The sequence below is a fragment of the Hakea prostrata genome, chromosome 4 (assembly GCF_041222555.1).
Source record: "Hakea prostrata isolate BN-2017 chromosome 4, UWA_Hpros_2, whole genome shotgun sequence".
Taxonomy (NCBI): domain Eukaryota; kingdom Viridiplantae; phylum Streptophyta; class Magnoliopsida; order Proteales; family Proteaceae; genus Hakea; species Hakea prostrata.
The window spans coordinates 13,925,831-13,947,519 of NC_142603.1; the positions used below are offsets into that span (position 1 = coordinate 13,925,831).

General features: G+C 38.7%; 2 protein-coding genes and 1 pseudogene across 2 annotated transcripts in view; 2 read left to right on the top strand and 1 right to left on the bottom strand.

Annotated features, from left to right (window-relative positions):
- Positions 1–8,665, top strand: part of CLF (SET domain-containing protein) — a 36,067-nt gene extending 27,402 nt beyond the window's left edge. The window contains exons 14-17 of the mRNA XM_089152396.1: positions 6,716–6,763; positions 6,839–6,967; positions 7,186–7,263; positions 7,406–8,665. Of these exons, the coding sequence (XP_089008522.1) occupies positions 6,716–6,763; positions 6,839–6,967; positions 7,186–7,263; positions 7,406–7,597 (447 nt within the window). The 3' untranslated portion in view covers positions 7,598–8,665. The remainder of the gene's footprint in view (positions 1–6,715; positions 6,764–6,838; positions 6,968–7,185; positions 7,264–7,405) is intronic.
- A 522-nt stretch (positions 8,666–9,187) lies between these two features.
- Positions 9,188–11,190, top strand: LOC149018070 (SKP1-like protein 1A pseudogene; annotated as a pseudogene).
- A 219-nt stretch (positions 11,191–11,409) lies between these two features.
- On the bottom strand, positions 11,410–21,366 carry LOC149018071 (uncharacterized). The gene is given in 14 exon segments (XM_089152397.1): positions 11,410–12,221; positions 12,322–12,441; positions 12,541–12,660; positions 13,459–14,013; positions 14,461–14,520; positions 17,228–17,293; positions 17,387–17,497; positions 17,574–17,664; positions 17,756–17,856; positions 17,960–18,067; positions 18,186–20,075; positions 20,077–20,807; positions 20,978–21,134; positions 21,226–21,366. Coding segments are annotated over 13 exon segments (4,089 nt in total). The 5' UTR covers positions 21,048–21,134; positions 21,226–21,366; the 3' UTR covers positions 11,410–12,155.
- Between the last annotated feature and the right edge of the window lie 323 nt (positions 21,367–21,689).

Here is a 21,689-nt window from a genome sequence, read left to right on the forward strand (position 1 = left end):
CATGCCAATATATGACATTGCCAAATGGGGTGACTATTCTATTATCTTGATCAAATGAACGGGAATACCTTTTTCATGAAGATATCCATCTTTTCCTTCGTACTTAATGTTCTACACTCATGAGATGACAAATTGGTTGGGACATGCTTTGGTATTCTACTGCTTAACTCTGAATGGGTTTTGTAAAGATAAAAATGTGGTCTCTGCTGGGGGACCTGGTGACTTAATGTAGTCTGGTATGGCTGGCCAAATTGAACCACTTCAGTATTGAACTAGTGGAGCACTACTGTTAACATTTGATATCTGGTTAACCATTCAATCAGCTGATTTTGGCCCAAACTTCTCTCCAGTCAAGACTTGCTGACTTAAATGAGCGTTAGCTTCTCACAATATCTGCATAAACACCTGTCTTTGAGATATGACATTTGCTTTGCTATATTATGTAACTTATAGAATTTTTAATAGGCGTTTGTGTACCAGTTGGACGAGAAAATCATCCACACTCTATATACAGATCATCAAAATAACATTATTGTGGTTCTCTTAATAACATTTTTCCTCTAGAAATAGAAGCTTGTGTCTTCCCCTAATACAGAAAAAAAGTTTCATCCAGATATGGGCCATGTGGAAGGATGACGTAGGAATTATGACCAGGATGCTAGGAAAATAGTCTGGACCAGCTAACTGTCAAATCTCAAATTCAATTTAAATCATATAACCTCTGATATTTCCGTATGCACCCTCAATGGTTCTGAATTTTTCAAGGCCTTATTTTGGCAATTAACGAATTCTGTTTTGGCTGAAAGTTGGGATGGGGCAGGGACATTGGGTCTTTGTGTCCACCGATGAGGCTTATCCTACTTGCCATGTGGTGCAGCTAGCTTCCACCCACTTAAATTTTATCTGTGTGGAACTAGAGAACCTGCCAAAGCTTGCCACATGGACAGGCTTTAACCAACATGCCATGTGTTAGCAGAACTTGTGGGAGGGGGTTCCTCTATGGCACATGGTGCACCAGGCATCTCCTGTCATGGCACCAAAGCTTTGCCATGTGGAGGAGCTACCATTTGGATAGTGGATCTAGCTAGCACAGCTAAGCTTGGTCACATTCAATGGATAGTAGGTTTTCTTGGATTTTGAGATTTGGATTACCAGCTCAATCTGCACCATCCAAATGAGAGCTTGTCCTTAGGTGCTACCATGCCATAAGATGTTTAGTGCACTATTGCACCATAGAAGAGCCAAATTGACTAAAACCCCTAATACTAGTGTTATTTCATACTATTTCACTTTTGAGACAACTAAAATTTGAAGATTCTCACATTCATTATAAACTGTGATCTTGAAATTTATTGATGCATCAATCTCATATTGTTTATATGTGGAAATAATTGAATCCCTTAGATGATAAATGTGACCCCCAATCCTCTTATTTATAATAATGTGAAATATACAAAATTACATGATTAGCCTCACTAAACAAAATAACCTGAGCTACAACTTATAATTAACCAATCTGCAAATAAACCGAACCAACCAACACTCTCCCTCAAGTTGAGGCATAGATATTAGTCATGCCCAACTTGCTCAAAATAGGGTGGAAGTCTCATTCCTGAAGTTCTTTAGTAAAGATGTTAGCTACTTGATCTCTAGATCTCACAAAAGGCATGCATATCAGCCCTTGCTCCAACTTTCCTTTGACAAAAAATCTATCTATCTCAATATGTTTTGTACGATCATGTTGCACTGGATAATGAGCTATACTAATGATAGCCTTGTTGTCACAATACAACATCATGGGGCTTGTAACAGGAAACCCAATATCTTCTAATAGACCCTTCAACCATAAAAGTTCACATACTCTTCAAACTATGGATTTATACTCAGCCTCTGCACTAGACAATGCCACCACATTTTGCTTCTTACTCCTTTAGGTCACTAGATTGCCCCCAACAAATGTACAATATCCTGATATTGATTTTATGTTAGGTGGACTAGCCCAATCAATGTCTATATAAGCTTCCACTTTCAAATTATCTGAGAGTGACAAAAGTATTCCCTTTCATGGTGTGGACTTCAAATATTGAAATATTCTAGTAACAACACTTATATGAATCGAGTATGGGCATTCATAAATTGGCTCACTAGGCTTACTGAAAAAGCAATGTCGGGTCTAGTGTGGGATAAATAAATAATTTTCCAACCAGTCTCTGATATCTCCCTTTATCGACTAATACTCCCTCTTTCTCTTTAAGCTTAATGCCTTGCAATTGGGGTATCCATGGCTTTACATCCCAACATTCGCACTTCTGAAAGTAAGTTTAGAATATACTTATGCTGGGACAAATAGATGCCTTTTTCTGACTTGGGGACCTCAATTCTTAAAAATACTTAAGTTTCCCTAGATCTATAACCTCAAACTCCTTGCTAAGGAAGCTCTTTAGCTTTTGTATTTCTGCCTCATCATTCCCAGTGATGACAATGTCATCCATATAGACAATAAAAAGAGTAATGTGAGTTCCTGACCTTTTCACAAAAAGAGTATGGTCAACATTACTTTGCTTGTAACCAATCTATGTCACGGCCTATTGGAGGCATCCAAACCAACACGTGGGAGATTGCTTCTACCCATAAATTGACCTCTTCAACCGACAAACCTTCGCTTTTGTTTTGCTATTAGAGAAGTCATGTGGGATTTCCATGTAGACTTCTTCTTTCAATTCTCTATGCAGAAATGCTTTTTTACATCTAATTGATGTAAATCCCAAGCTTGATTCACTACTATTGATAACAGGACCCTGAATGTGTTCAATTTTGCAACAGGAGAGAAGGTCTTTTGATAATCAATTTCATAAGTCTGGGTGAAACCTTTTGCAACCAATCTAGCCTTCACCCTGTTGATTAAACCATCTATGTTCAGTTTCACCACAAACACCCACTTACAACCTACCAGTTTTTTTCTTGGAGGAAGAGTAACCAACTCCCAAGTACCATTCTTCTTTATAGCCTGCATTTCCTTTACCATTGTTGCCTTCCAATTTTTATCAACATAGGCTTCCTACCAAGTCTTTGGAACAAATGCAATAGATAAGGAAGATATGAAGGCTCGATAGGATTTAGACAAAGAATCATAGGAAAAGATATTTAGCTATAGGATACTGAGTACACGACCTAACTCCTTTTCGAACAACAATAGGAAGGTCAATAGAAGATACCTTAGGGGAACTTACAAAACCTGAATCTGGATCAGGAGACTGGAGTGGTAACTTGTCAACCTTCTCTACCTGTTGTTGCCGATTGGTTTTCTTCCTCTGATAGGTCTACACATCCTTGGTTTGGTCAATTTGCTTTTGGAAGACCTCAATGGTGTGCCTCACAGGAGTGGTCTCCCCCTGGATAAGATCCTTATATGGTTCAGACAAGGAAAGGGGAGAATGAGTGTCTGTATGTATGCTGGTCAAATGCTCCCCCTGGTTTGGAATCTCTTCCTGAACCTCTAAGGCCTAAATTGGGTTTGTAAGGTCTCTACATGTGACAGGAACGTCAAAGTGGGAAAGAACAGCTCTATTCTTGGAGCCTCCCCATGGAGAGGTGTATAATAAGGACTTGACTCATTAAAGATGACATCCATGGACACAATTTTCCTCCTGAAAGCAGGATGGTAACACTTGTTTACCGTTTTGAGTAGCAGAATACCCCAAAAAAGTGCAGCAGAGGCCATGAGGTTCCAACTTACTCTTGTGGGTCGAATTCTTGGCATAACACACAACCAAATATCTTTGGGGGAACTATATAGGAAGATGTCCCTTGAAGAACCTCATTGGGGCATTTGAAGTCAAGGATTCTACTAGGCATCATATTCATAAGGTAGGAAGCAGTGAAAACAACATCACTCCAATATTGATTAGGGACATTCATGACAATGAGAAGAGAATGAACAATCTCTAAGAGATGCCGGTTCTTTCTTTCGACCACTCCATTTTGGGCCGCAGTATCAACATGACTGGTCTGGTGTATTATGCCAGGATTAAAGAGGTATCTCTGAAATTCTTTTTCACTAAGTTCTGTTGTCACTGTGAAGGACCTTCACAATGGCATTGAATTGAGTTTTAACCATGTTATGAAAATCTTGAAAACATCGAAAAACTTTATTTATTTTAAAAGATAAATCCATGTGGATTTAGAATGATAGTCAATAAAAATAACTAAATATTGATGGCTAGTAACAGACATGGGTTGACAAGGTCCCCACACATCAGTATGAATTAACATAAAAGGAATGAAACTTCTATTATTGTTAGAAGGCAAATAACTTGAACGAGCCTATTTAGCAAAAACACAAGCTTCACAAAAAAATTCCCTATGACAAGATGAGACTAAATACGGAATTTTCTCTCTCTTAAAGTTCCTATAGAGGGATGTCCTAGCCTACGATGCCATTGGTGGGGGTTGACAAATCCAAATTGACTTGATGAGGAGTAGCAAGCATAGCAAAAGAAGAGGGTCCATTCAATTCCAGCAAGTCCTTTGTCTAGTTTACCACGTCCAATCTGCTTCCTCGTTACCAGATCCTAGAAAACACGGTAGGAAGGGGGAAAAAATTGCCTTACAATTCAAGTCATTGGTAAGACTCCTAATGGAAAGAAGGTTAGTAGAAAAAGATGGAACATGTAAGACTGAGGACAAAGAAAGGGATAGTGAATGTTGTGTCGTTCCCTTTCCAGCAATGGAAGCATAGGAGTCATCAGCTATACGAACCTTATCCTTCCCTGAGGTAGGTAAATAATTTAATAAAAAAGAAGCAGAACATGTCATATGGTTTGTTGCTCCAATATCAATAATCCATGGAGCAGAAACTTAGAAGCATGAAAACTTGTAAATACGGTACCTGAAGTAGCAAGATAGGAGTTCGAGTGTGCAGTTGGAGGAGCATTGAAGAGGCAACGGCAGCGGTTGAAGACTGTAGAGTGCGCCTTAGTGCAAGTAACTCTTCCTGGGAAAAACCGATATCTGGAGTAGGTACTGCAAAAACAATCTCTAAATGATTAGCCTTTGGTTTACCCTTTGGATCCTTTTTTGTTCAAAATCAGCAGGCTTTCCATGTAATTTCCAGCATATGGCTTTGGTATGATAGGGTTTGTGACAGTGCTCACACGTAGCCACATCTTTGGCTGAGTCAGTTTTGGACACCAAACTCACACTCTGAAGAGCATATTTTTCAACTACTGGGTTGTGTAACATAGCCACACGACGACTTTCCTCACATTGAACAAGTGGATAGGATTGTTCTAGTGTAGGAAAGGGAGAATGACTCAAAACCTGTAACCGGATTTGATCATACTCCACATTCAATCCAGCCAAAAACTCATACACCCGGATTTTGTCAACATGCTTTGTATAGGCAGCCACATCGTCAGGATTAGTAGAATGGTAGCCGCCATAATGGTCAAACTCTTGCTAGAGAGACCGTAATTCAACGTAGTATTGGGCAACTGTCAACTTTTTCTGTGTGATCTCATGAAATTTCTTCCACAACTCATAGATCTGCACATCATTTTCCAATTGTTCATAAGTCTCTTTAGTGGCCTTCCAAATCTAGGCTACTGTATCCAACAATAAATATCTCCTGGCGAGATTCAGATGCATGGAATTCAAAAGGAACGACATGATAAGAGAGTCGTTTGAAATCCACTTATCTTGAAGAACACTAATAGTCAACGGTTTGGTTGTAGTGCCCATAATATGGGCAATTAGACCTCTTCCAACAATTGTCAAATAGGCAAAACGAGACCAAATCAAGTAATTTATTTCATCGAACTTAACAGAGAGTGTTTGAAGGGTGGAATAATTTTCATGACTTGTTGGAATGGCAAAAACATCCTGTGTTGTCATATCTTCAGCCCACCCACCAAAAAAAAGAAACACCATGAAAAATTCTTGAGGAAGTAAAAATCGAGGTCAAATTGATCCAAAAAATTTCTGGTCTATCCTGCTGTAATTTTCTGATCAAACCTGACGTAAAATTTTCAGTAATCTTGCAGTAATTTTCTGATCAATCCTGCTGTACTTTTTGGATCAAACCTGCTGTTCCTCTGTTTTCAAACTTTTTAGAAGAATCTGAAACATCGCAGGAAGTGTAAATCTTCAAAAAATATATCTTTTCATTGCGGTAGAAGAGAGGACAACATCAATTTCTGCAAGACCTACTGCAGGGTGCTGCCCTTTGATGGTTTAAACAAACAAGGAGGGGCCAATAGCAAGAAAGAAGCCCAGTGGAAGAATAACAAAGGAGAAAGAAAGAGAGTTGGTGATGGTGTTTCCTTGGAGGCCTTCTGTTGTTTGCGGAAAAAGAGGGGAAAAAAGTCGAACTTGTTTTTTTTTCTTCTTTCCTTTGATTCTAATTTTCACTTGGTTCTGATGCCATGTGGAAATAATTGAGTCCCTTGGATGATCAATGTGATCCCCAAGCCTTTTTTTTATAATAATGTGAAATATACAAAATTACATGATTACCCTCACTAAACAACTGAATAGTTATAACTTGAACTACATCTTATAATTAAACCAACCCACTAATAAACCGAACCAACCGACACTATAAAATGAGTACGAGAAGATAGCAGATGGATTATTTTTAGTCCGACACACATGTGGTTCACAGCTTCCACTGGATTCCTTATTACATTCTTGGTTCTTGTTTCACATCCATGAACAGGTTTTGCTTGGACGATCTGATGTATCAGGATGGGGTGCATTCTTGAAGGTATTTCTATCTTGTGCTACTTGCCCTCAGTTTTTGTTTCCTCTGTTGCTGAATAAATCTACAATCACTCTTCAGAATAGTGTTGCCAAACATGAATACCTAGGGGAGTACACTGGAGAATTGATATCACACCGAGAAGCTGATAAGCGTGGAAAGATTTATGACCGTGAAAATTCATCATTTCTTTTCAATCTGAATGATCAGGCATGACTCTTATACATATTTTGCTTCTTTTTTTAAATGTATGTGTTTTTATTTTTCATTGTCCTTACCCTGTTCTTGCCAGAATCTCCTTTTATGTGGCTCTCAGTTTTCCCATACATTATCTGAAAGGATCCATGCAGTGGACCCTGTTTATTTGGATCAAGTCTGGATTTATAAAAAGTTTCGGGACTCTAATAGAAGTCTGTCTGCTTTTACAGTTTGTTCTTGATGCTTATCGGAAGGGAGACAAACTGAAATTTGCAAATCATTCACCGGATCCAAATTGCTATGCCAAGGTCTGTGTAGGTTTTTCTTCGCTTGTTCTTTACTAGTTCAGTTCCAAATGATGAATGTGCCTTGTCCGTAAACAATTGACTAATACTAGTGCAATGGTCCTTTGTCCATCATTCTCACTCACATTTAATGATACTGTTGCAGGTCATTATGGTAGCTGGGGATCACAGGGTTGGTATATTTGCCAAGGAACGGATAAATGCAGGAGAGGAACTCTTTTATGATTATCGCTATGAGCCAGACCGAGCTCCTGCTTGGGCTAGGAAGCCTGAAGCTACGGGGTCAAGAAGGGAGGAATCAGTTCATTCGGGTGGTCGTGCAAAAAAGCTTGCATGATTCACAATTTTACCTCAAAAACCACCATAATTTTTGAATTCATTTGTTTCATTTTCATCTTATTTTTTATTTTAGCATTCTTATATGAAGCATCAACCCCATTGATGTTGATGAAACATTCTGCAAGTTCATATTCTTAAGGAATTCATCTTTTAAAGGTGACATTGATTCTTATTGAAGTAATTTATCCTGTGTTCTTTCATACCAGGTATTTCAGGTTCTTACCTAATATGACAACATTGCCCATTGATGGAAATGCGTTTGCGAGTATAAACCTACCTAATATTTCAGGTTCTTTTGAGTATGATTGTATGATTGAGCAACGTGGTAGAACCTGATGAACCGGGTGTACATAATCACATTTCTTCGCTTATGATTTTAGCTACTTTGTTTAGTTTAGTGATTAATGATGGCCGGTCATAGTTCAATAAAGATTTTAAGCGGATCCGCTTGGACTATGCTATGTATGAATGTTATTTTATATTTCATATGAGATCCTGGCCTTTATTTATAGTTCTTGCATTAACCAGTCATAAATTAGTTGTAGCTATATCACAAGCTTATGTTTCTATGATCTCAATCAGTATTTACTTGTTGATGTTACAAATCTCCAGTTAAACAGAAGGGAGGGTGGTCCCTAACAAAGTCAAGGCAGGTGATCTAACTTCGAAGCATCGAAAAAGCAAATGGCAGAACTCCAGCAGATGCTACAGCGCATGTTTTCCATGCCTTAGCCGTCCTTCTGCTAGTGCCAAGAACCAAGCAACAACTTAAGTATTCATATTCTCTTTCGAGGGGTTGATCCACCTCTATCGATTCGATTGGATCCTCCCGATTTTCCTCAATCATTTTCGTCACGGACCTTGCTCCTTCATAGCGATTCGATCTTCGCTATGACACGAGGCAAAAAAAAAGGAAAAAGAAAAAGTATTTTTCGTGTTCCAATCTCATTATGTCCCATGCCCTTTTCCAGCATTGCACTGACCTAACAATTAGGAATAACCAAACTGGGGCAGCAAAAGGACTGACGAGGTGGCTCTCGTCGAGCTTGTTGATCCGGAATTTCACTTAGCCTAATAAAAAAAAGGCTTTCCAAACCACATCAAGGTAGCCCAAAGTCAGAACAGAACGATGCACATCCGAGCTGCGACTCCGATCACCAGCAGAGTGATGACTTTCAGGAAGGCTACGAAGTCGATTCCTGCCTTGCACAATTGTTCAGGGTCAACCTTGCTTGGAAATGCAAGGGAAGGCGTCATTTCCATCCATGGGTCAGTATCGAGTATCGAGTATTGTATCGATCAGGTGATTTTAAGAGACGTATCGTCCTGTATCGAGTATAGTATCGCTCTAATTAATGTATTTTAAAATTCAATGGAGAAACGTATCGAGATGTATCGTATCGTTTGGGTCAAATATAGATACGTATCGTATGATATCGTGGGATACTTTAAACTTTGTTTCCAAAAATCTTTAACAGTGACGATTTACAAATCAAGACGTTATTAACATTAATATATGGACTACAGTTAGGGTTGAGAATTGAGATATCCTAATCTTCTCCGCCAATTTAAGGAGGAGAGCTTTTGATTTAGTGTTTTGAGTCCAATTTGAACTCTTACAAAGCAAGGATTCCCAATCTGGGAACAAATAAAAATCCTAGTCCTAAAATCCCAATATTCCTCAGACTCTCCGAAATCGGAATTCCTATAAATAGATGACTTGCAAGGTCATTATTTACTCATTCTCACTTTAATCTATTTGGTTTCCAAAGTTACTTGTTCATTATTTATTCTCTGTCAAAAACCCTTGTTGGGTGAGTTGTTTTAGGAGAAGTTTGACACCAATTTCAAGCGTTCTTCACAATCTTTCGTCACTAACAATGTCTTATTCTGGTAAATTTATTTTGAAGAGCGCCGAGAATGATACTTTTGTGATCGATCGTTCAGCGGCTCTTCTATCCAACACCATCAAGAATTACATAGAAGATGGATGCACCGGTGACGATGATATGGTGATACCAGTACCGAACGTCAGCTCTCAGATTCTCCCAAAGGTACTCGAGTATTGCAACAAACACGCTAGTGATGATAAGAAAGGGAAAGAAGTAGCTGAAGATGATGATCATTCGGATCAAATAGTTGAAGATCTGAAGAATTGGGAAGCAAAGTACATGGATATTGATCAAGAGGTTCTTTATCATCTCATGATGGCGGCAAATTATCTAGACATTAAAGGTTTGTTAGATCTGACAGCAGAAAAAGCGGCTAGTATGGTTAGAGGGAAAACAGTAGAAGAGATTCGAGAAGTTTTCAACATCAAGAATGATTTTGATCCAGAAGACGAAGAGAAAATCCGGAAAGAGAATCAATGGGCTTTTGAGTGAATTATACAAATTAGACAGTAAATTTTAGTATCATTAATAGGTTAAGGATATTATTGTAGTCACAGATTTAATTTTGGATCAGTCAGTGACTGATGTTAGTTCGTTTTTGGGTTTTGAACATATAACTTTAAACTCGTTAAGTTGCTCTTGTTTATTTCTTTATGGAAGTTTTGATTCATAGTGAAGCTGCAATTGTGTTTTTCTTTACAACCATCTCCAGTTAAGATTCGTGTGGAATAACATTCTTGCCCATACATTTTAGCTACAATTACATAGCAGGAATAGGAATCTAATTAGGTTTAGGGTTTAATATCCAAAATCTTCCGTCCTTTGTGTTTCAGAATTAGGGTTTAGGTTTCTTGTTACCACCTCCACATATCTTCGTCTGTTCTTCTACACGACTCGCCCCATTATTTTGTAATTTGATGCAAACACAACTCTGCAACAATTTCTGAACGTTATTTTCTTCTCCCTTCTTCATCTTTCTTGTTCTCTGCATCACTGGACATTGAACTGAACATTCTCTGCTTGTAGGCCTGCATGCACCTTATAGTTAAGAGCTTGAATAGCCTGAATTTTCTTATACATAAAATCTTCCAATTCAACAAGTTCTTGCTGATCATGGGGTAATTGGACATAAGAACCATCCTTCGAGGTAGTGTTTTATATGGAATGATTTGAATGGGCATCTGGGGAAAGACTGAAGAAACTAGAAGATTCAGTGCTAAGATTCCGACTGTTGGATCATCCCAAGGTGTTGGCACAAGAATTTTATTATGCCCTTTAAATGAGGCCTTCAATGCTCTTTATCCCTATTTCCTGAATATGAACACTTCAGATTTCTTCTCATTCTGGTTCCTAAAGCATCACTGGGAATCTGGCTTTCTTGCAGGAGTCCTAGACTTAAGTCAGTTGATGGACTACATTATATTAGCTCTTAAAATCTTGATTTCTGTCTTGCAACCAAGGAATTTATTGTGTTACAGTTATGTCTTGCCTCCAATTGGCTTTTCTTTGCTTGAGATATATATTTACGAATTAAGAGAGAAGAAATTATAAGTTCATTCCTGGAATACATTTCAACCAAGCAGACAACACTCACTCCAGCATCGAGGAGGTAACTGCCTACGTTTCATTTGTCTTTTCATCTCCCATCCAACTGAACTGCAGATGGAAGCAAAGTAGCCTCTAAAAAACAACGCAAGAAAAGACTAACAAGCTTATCGGGGTGGTTGGGATTAGGTTCTCCATTCTCTCGCTCTCCCTTTTTACTGATAAATTGGATTTTGGATCCAAACATCATCAAAAGTGATACATGGGCTTAATCAAGTTCTTCTCCATGGAGAAATTTCAGTATTACCCTTCAAGAAGGGAATTTTGTGGCTGATGCTATCGCCTTAGCCACAAGTGCAGCAACAGACCAACTTTGCTTTGTAAATGATCTCCCTCAGCCCCCTTTCCTTTTCTGGCCTTGTTAATTGATGAATTAGGTTGTCATGTACCTAGAGGTTTTAAATTCAAATAAATTAACCCTTTTAACCTAAAACAAGATTCAAACATCATCATTGGCTTATTAACATTGATATCATATACGAAGCAAAAGATTTACAAAGAAGGGTTTTTTGGATCCCCTTTCGTCCATTCAATGTTGCTATGGTTCAAGATGCCATGACAGCTAGTGCTCTGTAGGGCAATGTGGACGATGCCATTGTTGATGACGGTAGTGCTGGTGTTTTTTCTCCCCTGAGATGGCCTTCATGTCAGCAATATCTCCAGCCTATGGTTCTCTTGCGCAGGACCGTGGTCTAGTATATCCCCACCTTTTTTGTTAAGACCGTCGAATCGAATTTTGTATTTTGTGGTGTAAACCGGACGGTCACGCAGCTAACAAACCAGCAAAGTTGGAGCTTACGTTTCTTATGGATATCTCATTCAAGCTGCATTGGCCACATGAATCCCTAAAATTTTACTGCTCCAACAACCTTTCTTCATCCCCTCTTTCTTTGCATACTCCACAACTCCAGAAGCCCAACCTTGCCAGACACATGCTATCAATCCCTGAGCGCAAAATCAAAATGTTGTTCACTTGGAGCTCAAAAAGGACTTGCTTTTTTTAGCCAAAGAAGTGGTTGCAAACTTGCAATACTGTATTTTCCAGGAAAAATCGGAAGTTCATTGTATCCCAAAAAGATTCTTCAACTTTGGCACCAGCCTCCACTCATCAATGGACAGCTTCTCCTGTACATATATGGTAGGGCATTTGAAAAGAGAAAATAAGTCAATACCTAGACAGCCATGATAATAGAGGAAACACTACAAGCAGATGCAAGGAAATTACCCGATAATTAGCTTTTAGCACATCTATGGATCTCCTAGTGAGGTGACTAACAAGCTCATCCTCCTCATCAAAATGACTCCCAAACATCTTTTGTTGCTCCTCGGCATTGGTGCTAGCAATCTGCAACACAGATAATGAACTACAACCAATTAAGCTGACTCTTTAGAGTAAAATAAAAAATTTGAAACACCTATGCTTCCTCACAAAACTACCACTTACCTTTATAGCTATCTTTGACCCTTTCTTAGCTACGTCAACCTGCTTATGGTTAATTTCAATGGATGAAATTCGTCCAATATCAATAAAATCCCTTGAAGGAATACATATTGGCGTCCCAACCTGAGAGAAATGCAATTAGAACTCAATTGTTACATGAAAATGTTACCTTGTCAAATTCCAATGAGAGAAGAGAAAGAAGGTTAATAAACACAAAACAGGTGGTCTGGCGGCCAACCTTTTCCCACATTCATCTCCAACTCTAAACCACCTAACAGCTTACATAGTTTCGGTTGATCAACTATAATTAGCATTTAATACACAATCAAATATTGAATTTCTTTCCTCAACATGCTGATTAATTAAGACTTCAGGAGAGAAAAAAAATTTTAACTGTGGAAATCAGATAGTTGTCAGAAACTAAAACTCCGAAGCTACATGCTTAAGCAAAGATTTAAGAACCTTTCCTTCATGATGCCATAGTAAGATTCCTAACTTCTAATTCAAAGGCACAAATCTTGTTGCCTTTACAAAAGCCAAAAATGTATATTACGCACACAGGATGGAAATAATGACAAAAGGAATGCAAGTAACTTCAGAACTCCTCAGTTTTAGCCCCAGGACTTCTACAGTAAATTCAAGGCCTATCATAGGGAAAGACAAAATTGGGTCTCATGATTCTCATCTCAGTAAACATCATTCATTGTCAAGGGTCAGCAGTCAGCTCTAAAGTTGAACTTAATGATGTTAAGATGCCTAAAACCCTAAGAGTCTTAAGTGGAAATTGAGAAAGTTAAACGAGAGGAGACTTAACTCAGGAAACAATTGGGTCCACAAACTAATGGTTCAAATACCTTGAAGAGGCCAAAATGAAACCTGGGCCAGGTCTTGCATCAAAGAGATAAATAAGAAACTGCCTACCTTAGCGATGCCTTCGACAACATCAACCCCCAAAACGATAGGGTCTTTCTTATTGAAAATGCAGTTTGGAAAAATCTGCAGAACACATGGAAATACTGCTTCTGCAGCTTCTTTCTTCTTTTCTTCCTTCAGATTATCAATGTAATGCTTGAACTGGTCAAACAAATGATAGATGATGTCAGCATTAAATATCTTAACTCCAGTCTCTTGTGCCAGCTCACGAGCCTCCGATGTCACTTTGACATCAAAGGCCAAAATTGTTGCATATTCTTTCTTCTTCTCAAGCATGACACTGGCCCTCATGACATCCTTCTTGTGCACAGGACCTATACTAATGCCACTGACAGGTATGTTCACCGCCGGACTCTTCAAGAACTCCAACAATGCCTCCAAGGAACCAAGAGTAGAGGCTTGCACACTAACCCCCTCCCCACTCTTGTCGATTTTGCTCATGACTGCCATCATGTCTTGCATTGCTGCTTCTTTAAAGTCTTCCACACTATCATCAGGTCCCACCAAATACAGCCCAGTGCCTGCAATGGCATGTTCAAGACCCTGCAAGCAACAAAATATACAAAAATCCCTCAGAACCCTACTCGGCAAGCATGTGTGTGAGCTATCTGTATAAAGGACAGCAGATTACAAATGCATGGACATGTGGAGGGCTCAAATAAGCACCTAATTGCATTTCAGAAAATTCACTCATTATCAAGGTACATGCGAGAAAAAATATGGCTGCTTGGCATGGAATTTTGTCCCAAAATTGACAGGTTAAATATAGAACAAGCACAATAATACTTTGAAGTATAGAGTATCACATAAGAAAGCAAGAATGAAGAAGAAGAAACTCTATTGCCATCATATAAAATGTGGGTTTGTATATATCCTTCAAATATAATTCCACAAGAAATGTGTTTTTCAAAAATGCACTTCACATGCATATTACTTAAATGGATAGTATCCAAATCAACAAGCTAAGATAATTTTGGAATCCGATGTTACCTGTGCTGCGATCTTTACTCCCTGTGCAGCCTTCAACACTTTGTGTTGTAGGTATTGTCCCTGAAGCAAAGCAAAATGTCACTTTACCATATTTCATGCCATTGAAACTTTAGTTATTTGCATTATTAATAGTTGAAGGCTTCGGCTGACTAAATGAGCAAAGGGAAGTTTGAAGTACACCAACCCAACTAGGGAAGTAGAAGAACAATTCATATAGTCATCTTGTGTCAAAGGCCATTAGCAAAAGAATTCATAATTGATCACATAATTCAAGATAACAAGAGAAAGTAAAGTGGCCTTAGGAGAAGTTTCAGATTGAATTTGTGAAGCATCTGACCTACTGATTTAAACTAATTCTGCATTGACAAATTTCTAGAAATTCATCCCCAAAACTGAATTGATCAATTTACTTTCAGACACTCAATTGTTTTTCTTCATCTTTTGAAGGGTGTTGGTGGACTGGTACCAATAATTTGACCCCCAATTGAGAATACTAACTTTTAGTTCAGCGGATTGACTTTAGTTGACTTTTTGAGGAAGAAGAATACTAGACTAGCATTTGGACTAGGTAATTAATAATGGAAAGTATTACTGCAGATTGTGAGTAGACGTCGGCCTGAAACTAGAAATGGAAGGAGTATTTTGTTGATTGAAATTAGTGGGATAAAGTAGCTATACATCACAGTTGTATTGTATGCTTGAGCTAAATTCAATTTGGTATGCTTATTGTGGTTGAAATATGCTAACATATGGTGATTTGAAGTTGTGATTATGAGTGATATCTGAGTAATGTTTACTGATGTTAAATCTTGCTTTGGTGTTTAGATAATTCTGGAAGTGATGCCTATAGCGTAGTGATTATTGTTGGATTCTTTGACATGAACGTTGACTTGATATATTTATGTCTAGTTAGCCAAAGAGTGAAATTTGAGGGAAAATAGACTATGCCGGATTCATAGCCACTAGAGGGCCGGATTTTTTTTTGGGTGTTGTTTTTCTCATGTGCTCCTATTATATTCTGTATCATTTTGGGTTGTTCACAAATTTCTCACATCATAAAGGATTGAGACAGGTACACTTTTGATGGAGAATTTAAGGGGACTTTGCTTCGTTTCATGCAGTTTGAGATGTAAACTTTGCTCAATTGAAAGAAAAGGGTGAAGCGGGCACCAAAGACTTCCGCATAAGCAGAGTCTGGAGGGAAGTTTTTCTATGCAGCCTTACCTCAAAAATTTTTGCTGGGGGCTGTTCGATGCCTTGACCTCAGGCTACAACTGTGGTCCATTGACCATTGCGCCAAGGCCGGCTCAAACTTTGCTCAATTGTTTAGCCTTAAGAATCTACAATAGTGGGTGAGATAACCTGGCCTGCAATAGGCTTCTTTGCACATGAGATAGGTCTCCTCTTCTTTCCTTATTCCTTTTACACTTTTCTTTTCAGCAATTAAATATTGTTTTGATTACACTCAATCACCAAGGCAGCGGGGTTGTATTTAATAGCTGATTTCAAAAGGATTTATTATTCTTCAAATTATCAGATTCCTAACATCAGGTAAGGTCATATCAAAGCTTAACTTCACTTTTAACAATCCAGCAGATGCAATGTACCTCTGTCAATTTCAGCCTCGTTTGATTTGTTAATTAGATCTGAATCTGATATGGAAAGTTGTTCTGCCCCAACTTTTGGGGCTGCCATCAAAGAGCATCTCGGAGGTGAATTTGACTGTAGTTTGTTGGGCATCAGATCAATATCTTGACTTTTATCTGAAATCACCCAAAACCTGCAAATTGGATTCCAGAATTTTGGTTTTCAAATTTAGTTTTATCCTTGTTACTCGTTCAATGAAATTGTTTGAGGGTTTGGATTATATTTTTGAAATAGAGAATCAACTCAATTCAATTCCATTGGTTAAAACGGATTTAGTATCATTTTTGATTATTTTGAGAGCTACATCATGGCCAAGATATGTTAAAACCAGTGAAATTTGAGATAAAACTCGACAGGAGATGGGCTGATAGAAACTAATTGAAGCTACTGAAACTTGTCAAAATTTGCCGATGCTGAAATCGGTTTGTTGATATTGGTCACAAGACTCACAAGTCACAACTTGGCATTTATCAATCAAAACTGTCAAATTTTTTGAATAGTGGTTGAAACTACTGAAATTTCCAAAATATTATTGAAACTTGTTGAAACCTAGGACTTTTAAGACTAAACCCTGGTTTTGTCTCGATTAATTGGGAAACAAGATTTAACCAAAATTTTGGCCTATCTCATGAAGTTTGAACCCATGGTTAGATAACAGTACCCTCAATTACACATGACATCCTATTAAATCATTCCCATCTTTCCAAGGTGTCTATCATTTTTAGTTATTTTTTCCTAGAGTTCAGTGTTATTCCAAGAGATTTGAGTCCACAATAAATTTTCAGGTTTCTGAGTAAGCTTTTTGACTTGGATTTTGTCTGGGAGGGTTTCAGTGTTCTTCCTATCTACCCCTCCGTTCATCCCTCCCCACCCCCCACCCCCCCCCCCCAAAAAAAAATTAATAATAAAAAAAAAAATAAAAACAGTTGCATCCAGTCACACATTTCATAGAAGTTGCATGCATTTAAAGTTCAAGCCCCTTGCACATTAATCTATGCCATTATCAATTTCCTACTTTTAATTTTGTCAAGTCTTTACTTGGTGCTCATAATAAGAAACCAACTAAGCAACATGCAGATGGAAACATCAGAATAGGGACAAGAACTCAAGATCTTCTCACCTTAACTCGAATCTCCTTCATTGGTTGAGGGGTCAGTAAAGCACGGATTGTGGTCAGAATAGGCCCCTAAGATTGGGGGGGGGGGGGGGGGGACAAATCAGAAACTTGAAACATTTTGTGAATAGTATATATAAATGGGAAATCTCCCAAAAGGCTTACTTGCATGCCACAAACAACTATTTGATCCCCTTCATGTAGAACACCATTAACTAGTACAACATCAATGGCGGTTCCCAAGCCTTCAACAACTTTAACTTCTAAAACTGTGCACTGGTGTATAGTCAACACTGTAATTAGAACCATAAGTGTTCACAATATGATAAGAATGCAAGTTGAGAAAGATCACCTGCACTTCATTGCTAAACATTAACTTTTCCACCATAGTTTTTGAAGTCCATTGCACCAATAACAGAAGAAGATCTGGGATGCCTTCCCCACTAATATATTTACACAAAAATCAAAGCTGTCAAAAGTGAATCAGCACAGAAAGTGGATTCACTCAAAACCTTAAACAAATATACATAGTACCTGATTGCACTTGTAGGTACAATACTGAAAGTTTCCCCCATTTCTCGGTTTTTGTAGTACAACTCAGTATTCATGCCCTGCTCCTTGAACTGTGTGACTATCTAGATAAATGAAATACATAGAATTAGAACAATAATCAGAATTAGTCCAATTAGCATGACTGAAAGCCTTCACAGTAGTGTAAAAACCTAAATATTTGTTTACCTGTGTTAGCCTCATTTTGAACTCATTTTGAACATCATTTGACTGTTGCTTCAAAGCTTTCTGAATAGGTGCATTGGGGCATGTCTTCCACCCATATAACCTATCCACCTTGCAATTGAGGGCAGACAACAAACAGAAAAAGCAAAAGATTAGAGAGACACCCTCACCGCAGATTCACAATTTCCCCAAAGCAATAATAAAGTGCAAATTAACTAGTTGAACATACCTTATTCAATGCAACAATGAACTCTGTGTTCCGCATTTTCAGAAGGTTGAGGGATTCAATTGTCTGAGGTTCTAGGCCATGCATAATGTCAACAACTAAAACTGCAATATCACATAAACCTGAACCCCGTGATCGTAAATTTGTGAATGACTCATGCCCAGGTGTATCAATGACTAGAAGACCTGGAACCCGAAGCTTTGCATCAGCTTTCAGTTCCTTGGTTCTCTTCCTAATGTTTTCAGCAGGGAAATAGGTTGCACCAATCTGCTGTGTAATTCCTCCAGCCTCACCCAGCTGAACATTAGTGCCTCGGATGCAATCTAAAAGCTTAGTCTTACCAGTATCAACATGGCCCATAATACAGCATATTGGGGAACGTAGGTTGTTAGGGCTCCTGTTAGAGATAGCCTCTACATGCTGTGCTTCTTTTTTCACTGCAGAGTTTTTTTCCCCATTATTATCCATAACTTGAAATTCAGGATGTTCCACTTTAGTTTCAAGATTCTGATTTTTCATATGTGAAGGAGGGATGACTTTCTTATTAGAAACTGTAGTTTTGGATTCTGGAGCAAAGGCTCCTACATCCACAGAAACTGGTGATGCTATATACATAGTCTCTCGTTTCACCACAGGCTCAGATTCCTCCTCATCAAAAGCACTCTTAACAGACAATTTCTGTGTGACATCATCCCAGCTCTTTGCGTCCCATTCATCTTCCTCTTCGTCCTCCTCCTCTCCTACCCCATTCTCTTCAACTACTTGTGGGTCTTCTACTTTCTCTTCAAATTTTTCTTGCTCCACTTCTTGGACTTTGTCAGCCTCTGTATCCTCAGCAGCAGTCTCTTGGTTCTGTTTTGTTGGTCCACAAGCATTGTCAGCACCACCTTGAGAAATAAATTGTTTCCTCTTTGCCTCCAATCTATGAGCTCCTTCCTTTTGCTTACGGGTCAAGGGCTTGCCCTCCTGTTTTTTCTTCAGAAGCTTCTTTTTCTCTCTCTCTTTTTTCCTGCGCCTAGCCTCCACAGCCAACCTCTCGAGTTCCTCTTGCCGATGGCATTCCTCTTCTTCCTTCCTAGACCTCTCTTCGTCTTCTCTCTTCTTCCTCTCTTCAGCTTCTTTACGCCTTGCCAGCGCCTCCTGAATTTCTCTTACATGCTTTGAAAATCTTTTGTCAGAAAATTTGGTTTTTGTTTCTTCCTGTTTTTCTTTTTCCTCCACCATAACTGCTGCAGCAGCTGCTGCAGCAGCTGCTGCCTTCCTTTCTTTTTCCTTTTCCTTCTTTCTCTTCTTCTTTGCAGCAGCAGAATCACTGATTTCTTCTGCTTCCTTCTCCTCATCCTTGGAAACAATTGAGACAACTTCTGGCAGAGTGTGATGAACCTCAGCCTCTTCCAGATAGGGAGCAAGCTGCTTCTCAGAAGGAGAAGCAGAAGGTTTGGAAAGGGAAGGGCCCTCTCCAAGTTCAGCGAGAAGTTTATACAAGTCATCCTTCTCCTGGGCTGTCCTTCCACTTTTCTTCATCTTCTTTTTGTTCTTAGATGACTCCATTATATCACTGCCCTGCTTATTTGTTTTGGCACTGGCAACATTCTTAGTATCACCCACGTTACTACTGCTACTCACAGAAGCTTCTTCATCACCAATGCCCATGTCATAACTGGAATTTGAAGACTTCTTGGATTTTGAAGACTTTTTCTTACAAGAGAAAGCAATAACAATAGCATTATTATTCTCAATTTCATCTCTATCTGTTGGTCGCTGGTCAGGTTCATTAAACACAGTACCGTCCCCTTCACCGAGAGCATCAAAAGCAGATGCAGAAAACACTGGTCGATCCTTTCCATCACTATTATCATTCTCTTTCTGTTCATCTTTGTGCCTTATCATCCTCTTCCTCTTTAAGTACATTAAAATAAGCAGAACTAAACATATCACCCTTGTTCAATTTGGATTTCTCCTCTTCTCCCATGTCAATACTGGATTTGGAGAACTTCATCGATTTTGAAGACTTCTTCTTACCAGAGAAAGCAATTACAAGAGTATCATTATTCTCAATCTCATCTTCATCAGTTGGTTGCTGGTTAGTTTCATTAATCACAATACCATCCCCTTCGGGAAGAGCATCAAAAGCAGATGCAGGGAAAACTGGTCGATCCTCCCCATCACAATCCGCATTCTCTTTATGTTCATCTACGTCCTTATCATTCTCCTCCTCTTTAAGTACGTTAAAATGAGAAGAACTAAACACATTATTACCACCTTTCTTCGATTTGGATTTCTTCTTACCCATGAAAGCAACTTCCTCATCATCCTCAAGCAGCAGCTTGTCTTGCTCTTCATCTCCAACTTGCACCGACTTGGAACTGCTCTGTTTGCCCTTTTTCTTCCCAGCAGTCGCCATAGTTACATCTTCATGATTCTGTTCCTTAAAACCCGCATTTTGTTGATCCTCAGACAAGTCGACCCCAATGGCGTATTCATCATCTTCGATGACACCCACCTTCCTGTTAGATTTAGTCTCACCTTGAGATGCACCAGGGTTCTCCTCTTCCCTTACAGTTGACTTCTTTCTACCCATTAAAACTATTACACTACTAACCTTAACTACAAAAATCGAACTACCTGCAGAAGAAACAAACATTCAATGACAACTAAAAACTGAAAAAACCTAAAAAAACATAACCAAAACATAATGATTTTTCCTTTGAAGACAAGAAGAGGTAATCAGAGAACTATCCGAATTATCTTCCACGCACAATAAAAGATCTGATTCCTACTAGAAAAGAGAAAACCTAAGTTTACAGAGAGCACCAAAATGCAGTAGCGTAAACCCACAGATAGTCGACGCCAATTGAAACACATGCGATGGATGTACAAGTGAAATGGTTGGTGAAGCAAACAAATAGCTGATCACTTCTTGTGATGTCTTGAGAGAATACCTACACAAACCTTAAGAAAAAAAGTACTAAGCTGTTGTCAGTGATTTCGAACTATGAAATTTCGACAAATATTGTTAAGCATCTGTTACTGCAGTTCTTACTTGAACTATCAGCAAATCCATTACCAACAAAAAAAAACTATCAGCAAATCCTGTGGAGAAACCGGACAAGGAGAAGAACGGCAACTCAATCAATAAAGTAAAGACAAAAAGAGAAAGCGGCAACTCAAAGTAAAGACAAAAGCGTTAAAACCGGGAGAATCAAATTCGTGGTTCGGCATACCATTAATGGGATTAAATCCTCGGCGGCCGAAAATGGGGGCGGCCATCCAGCTTCTGCACTGGATGGCCGCCACGTGTGCATTCAAAAATCATGATCGTTGATTAATATTTTTTATAAATGGATAAACTGAACCCAGTTCTGAAACTAAACCAACGGTTTCATTTTCACCCGCTCTCTCCATCGCTACTTGGCCGATCGTCCTTCTCTCAATACCTTTTTCACTTTTCTCAACACGGTGAGTAATCAAGAGAGTTGCAGAATTGAATGGATGGATACCTTTCGT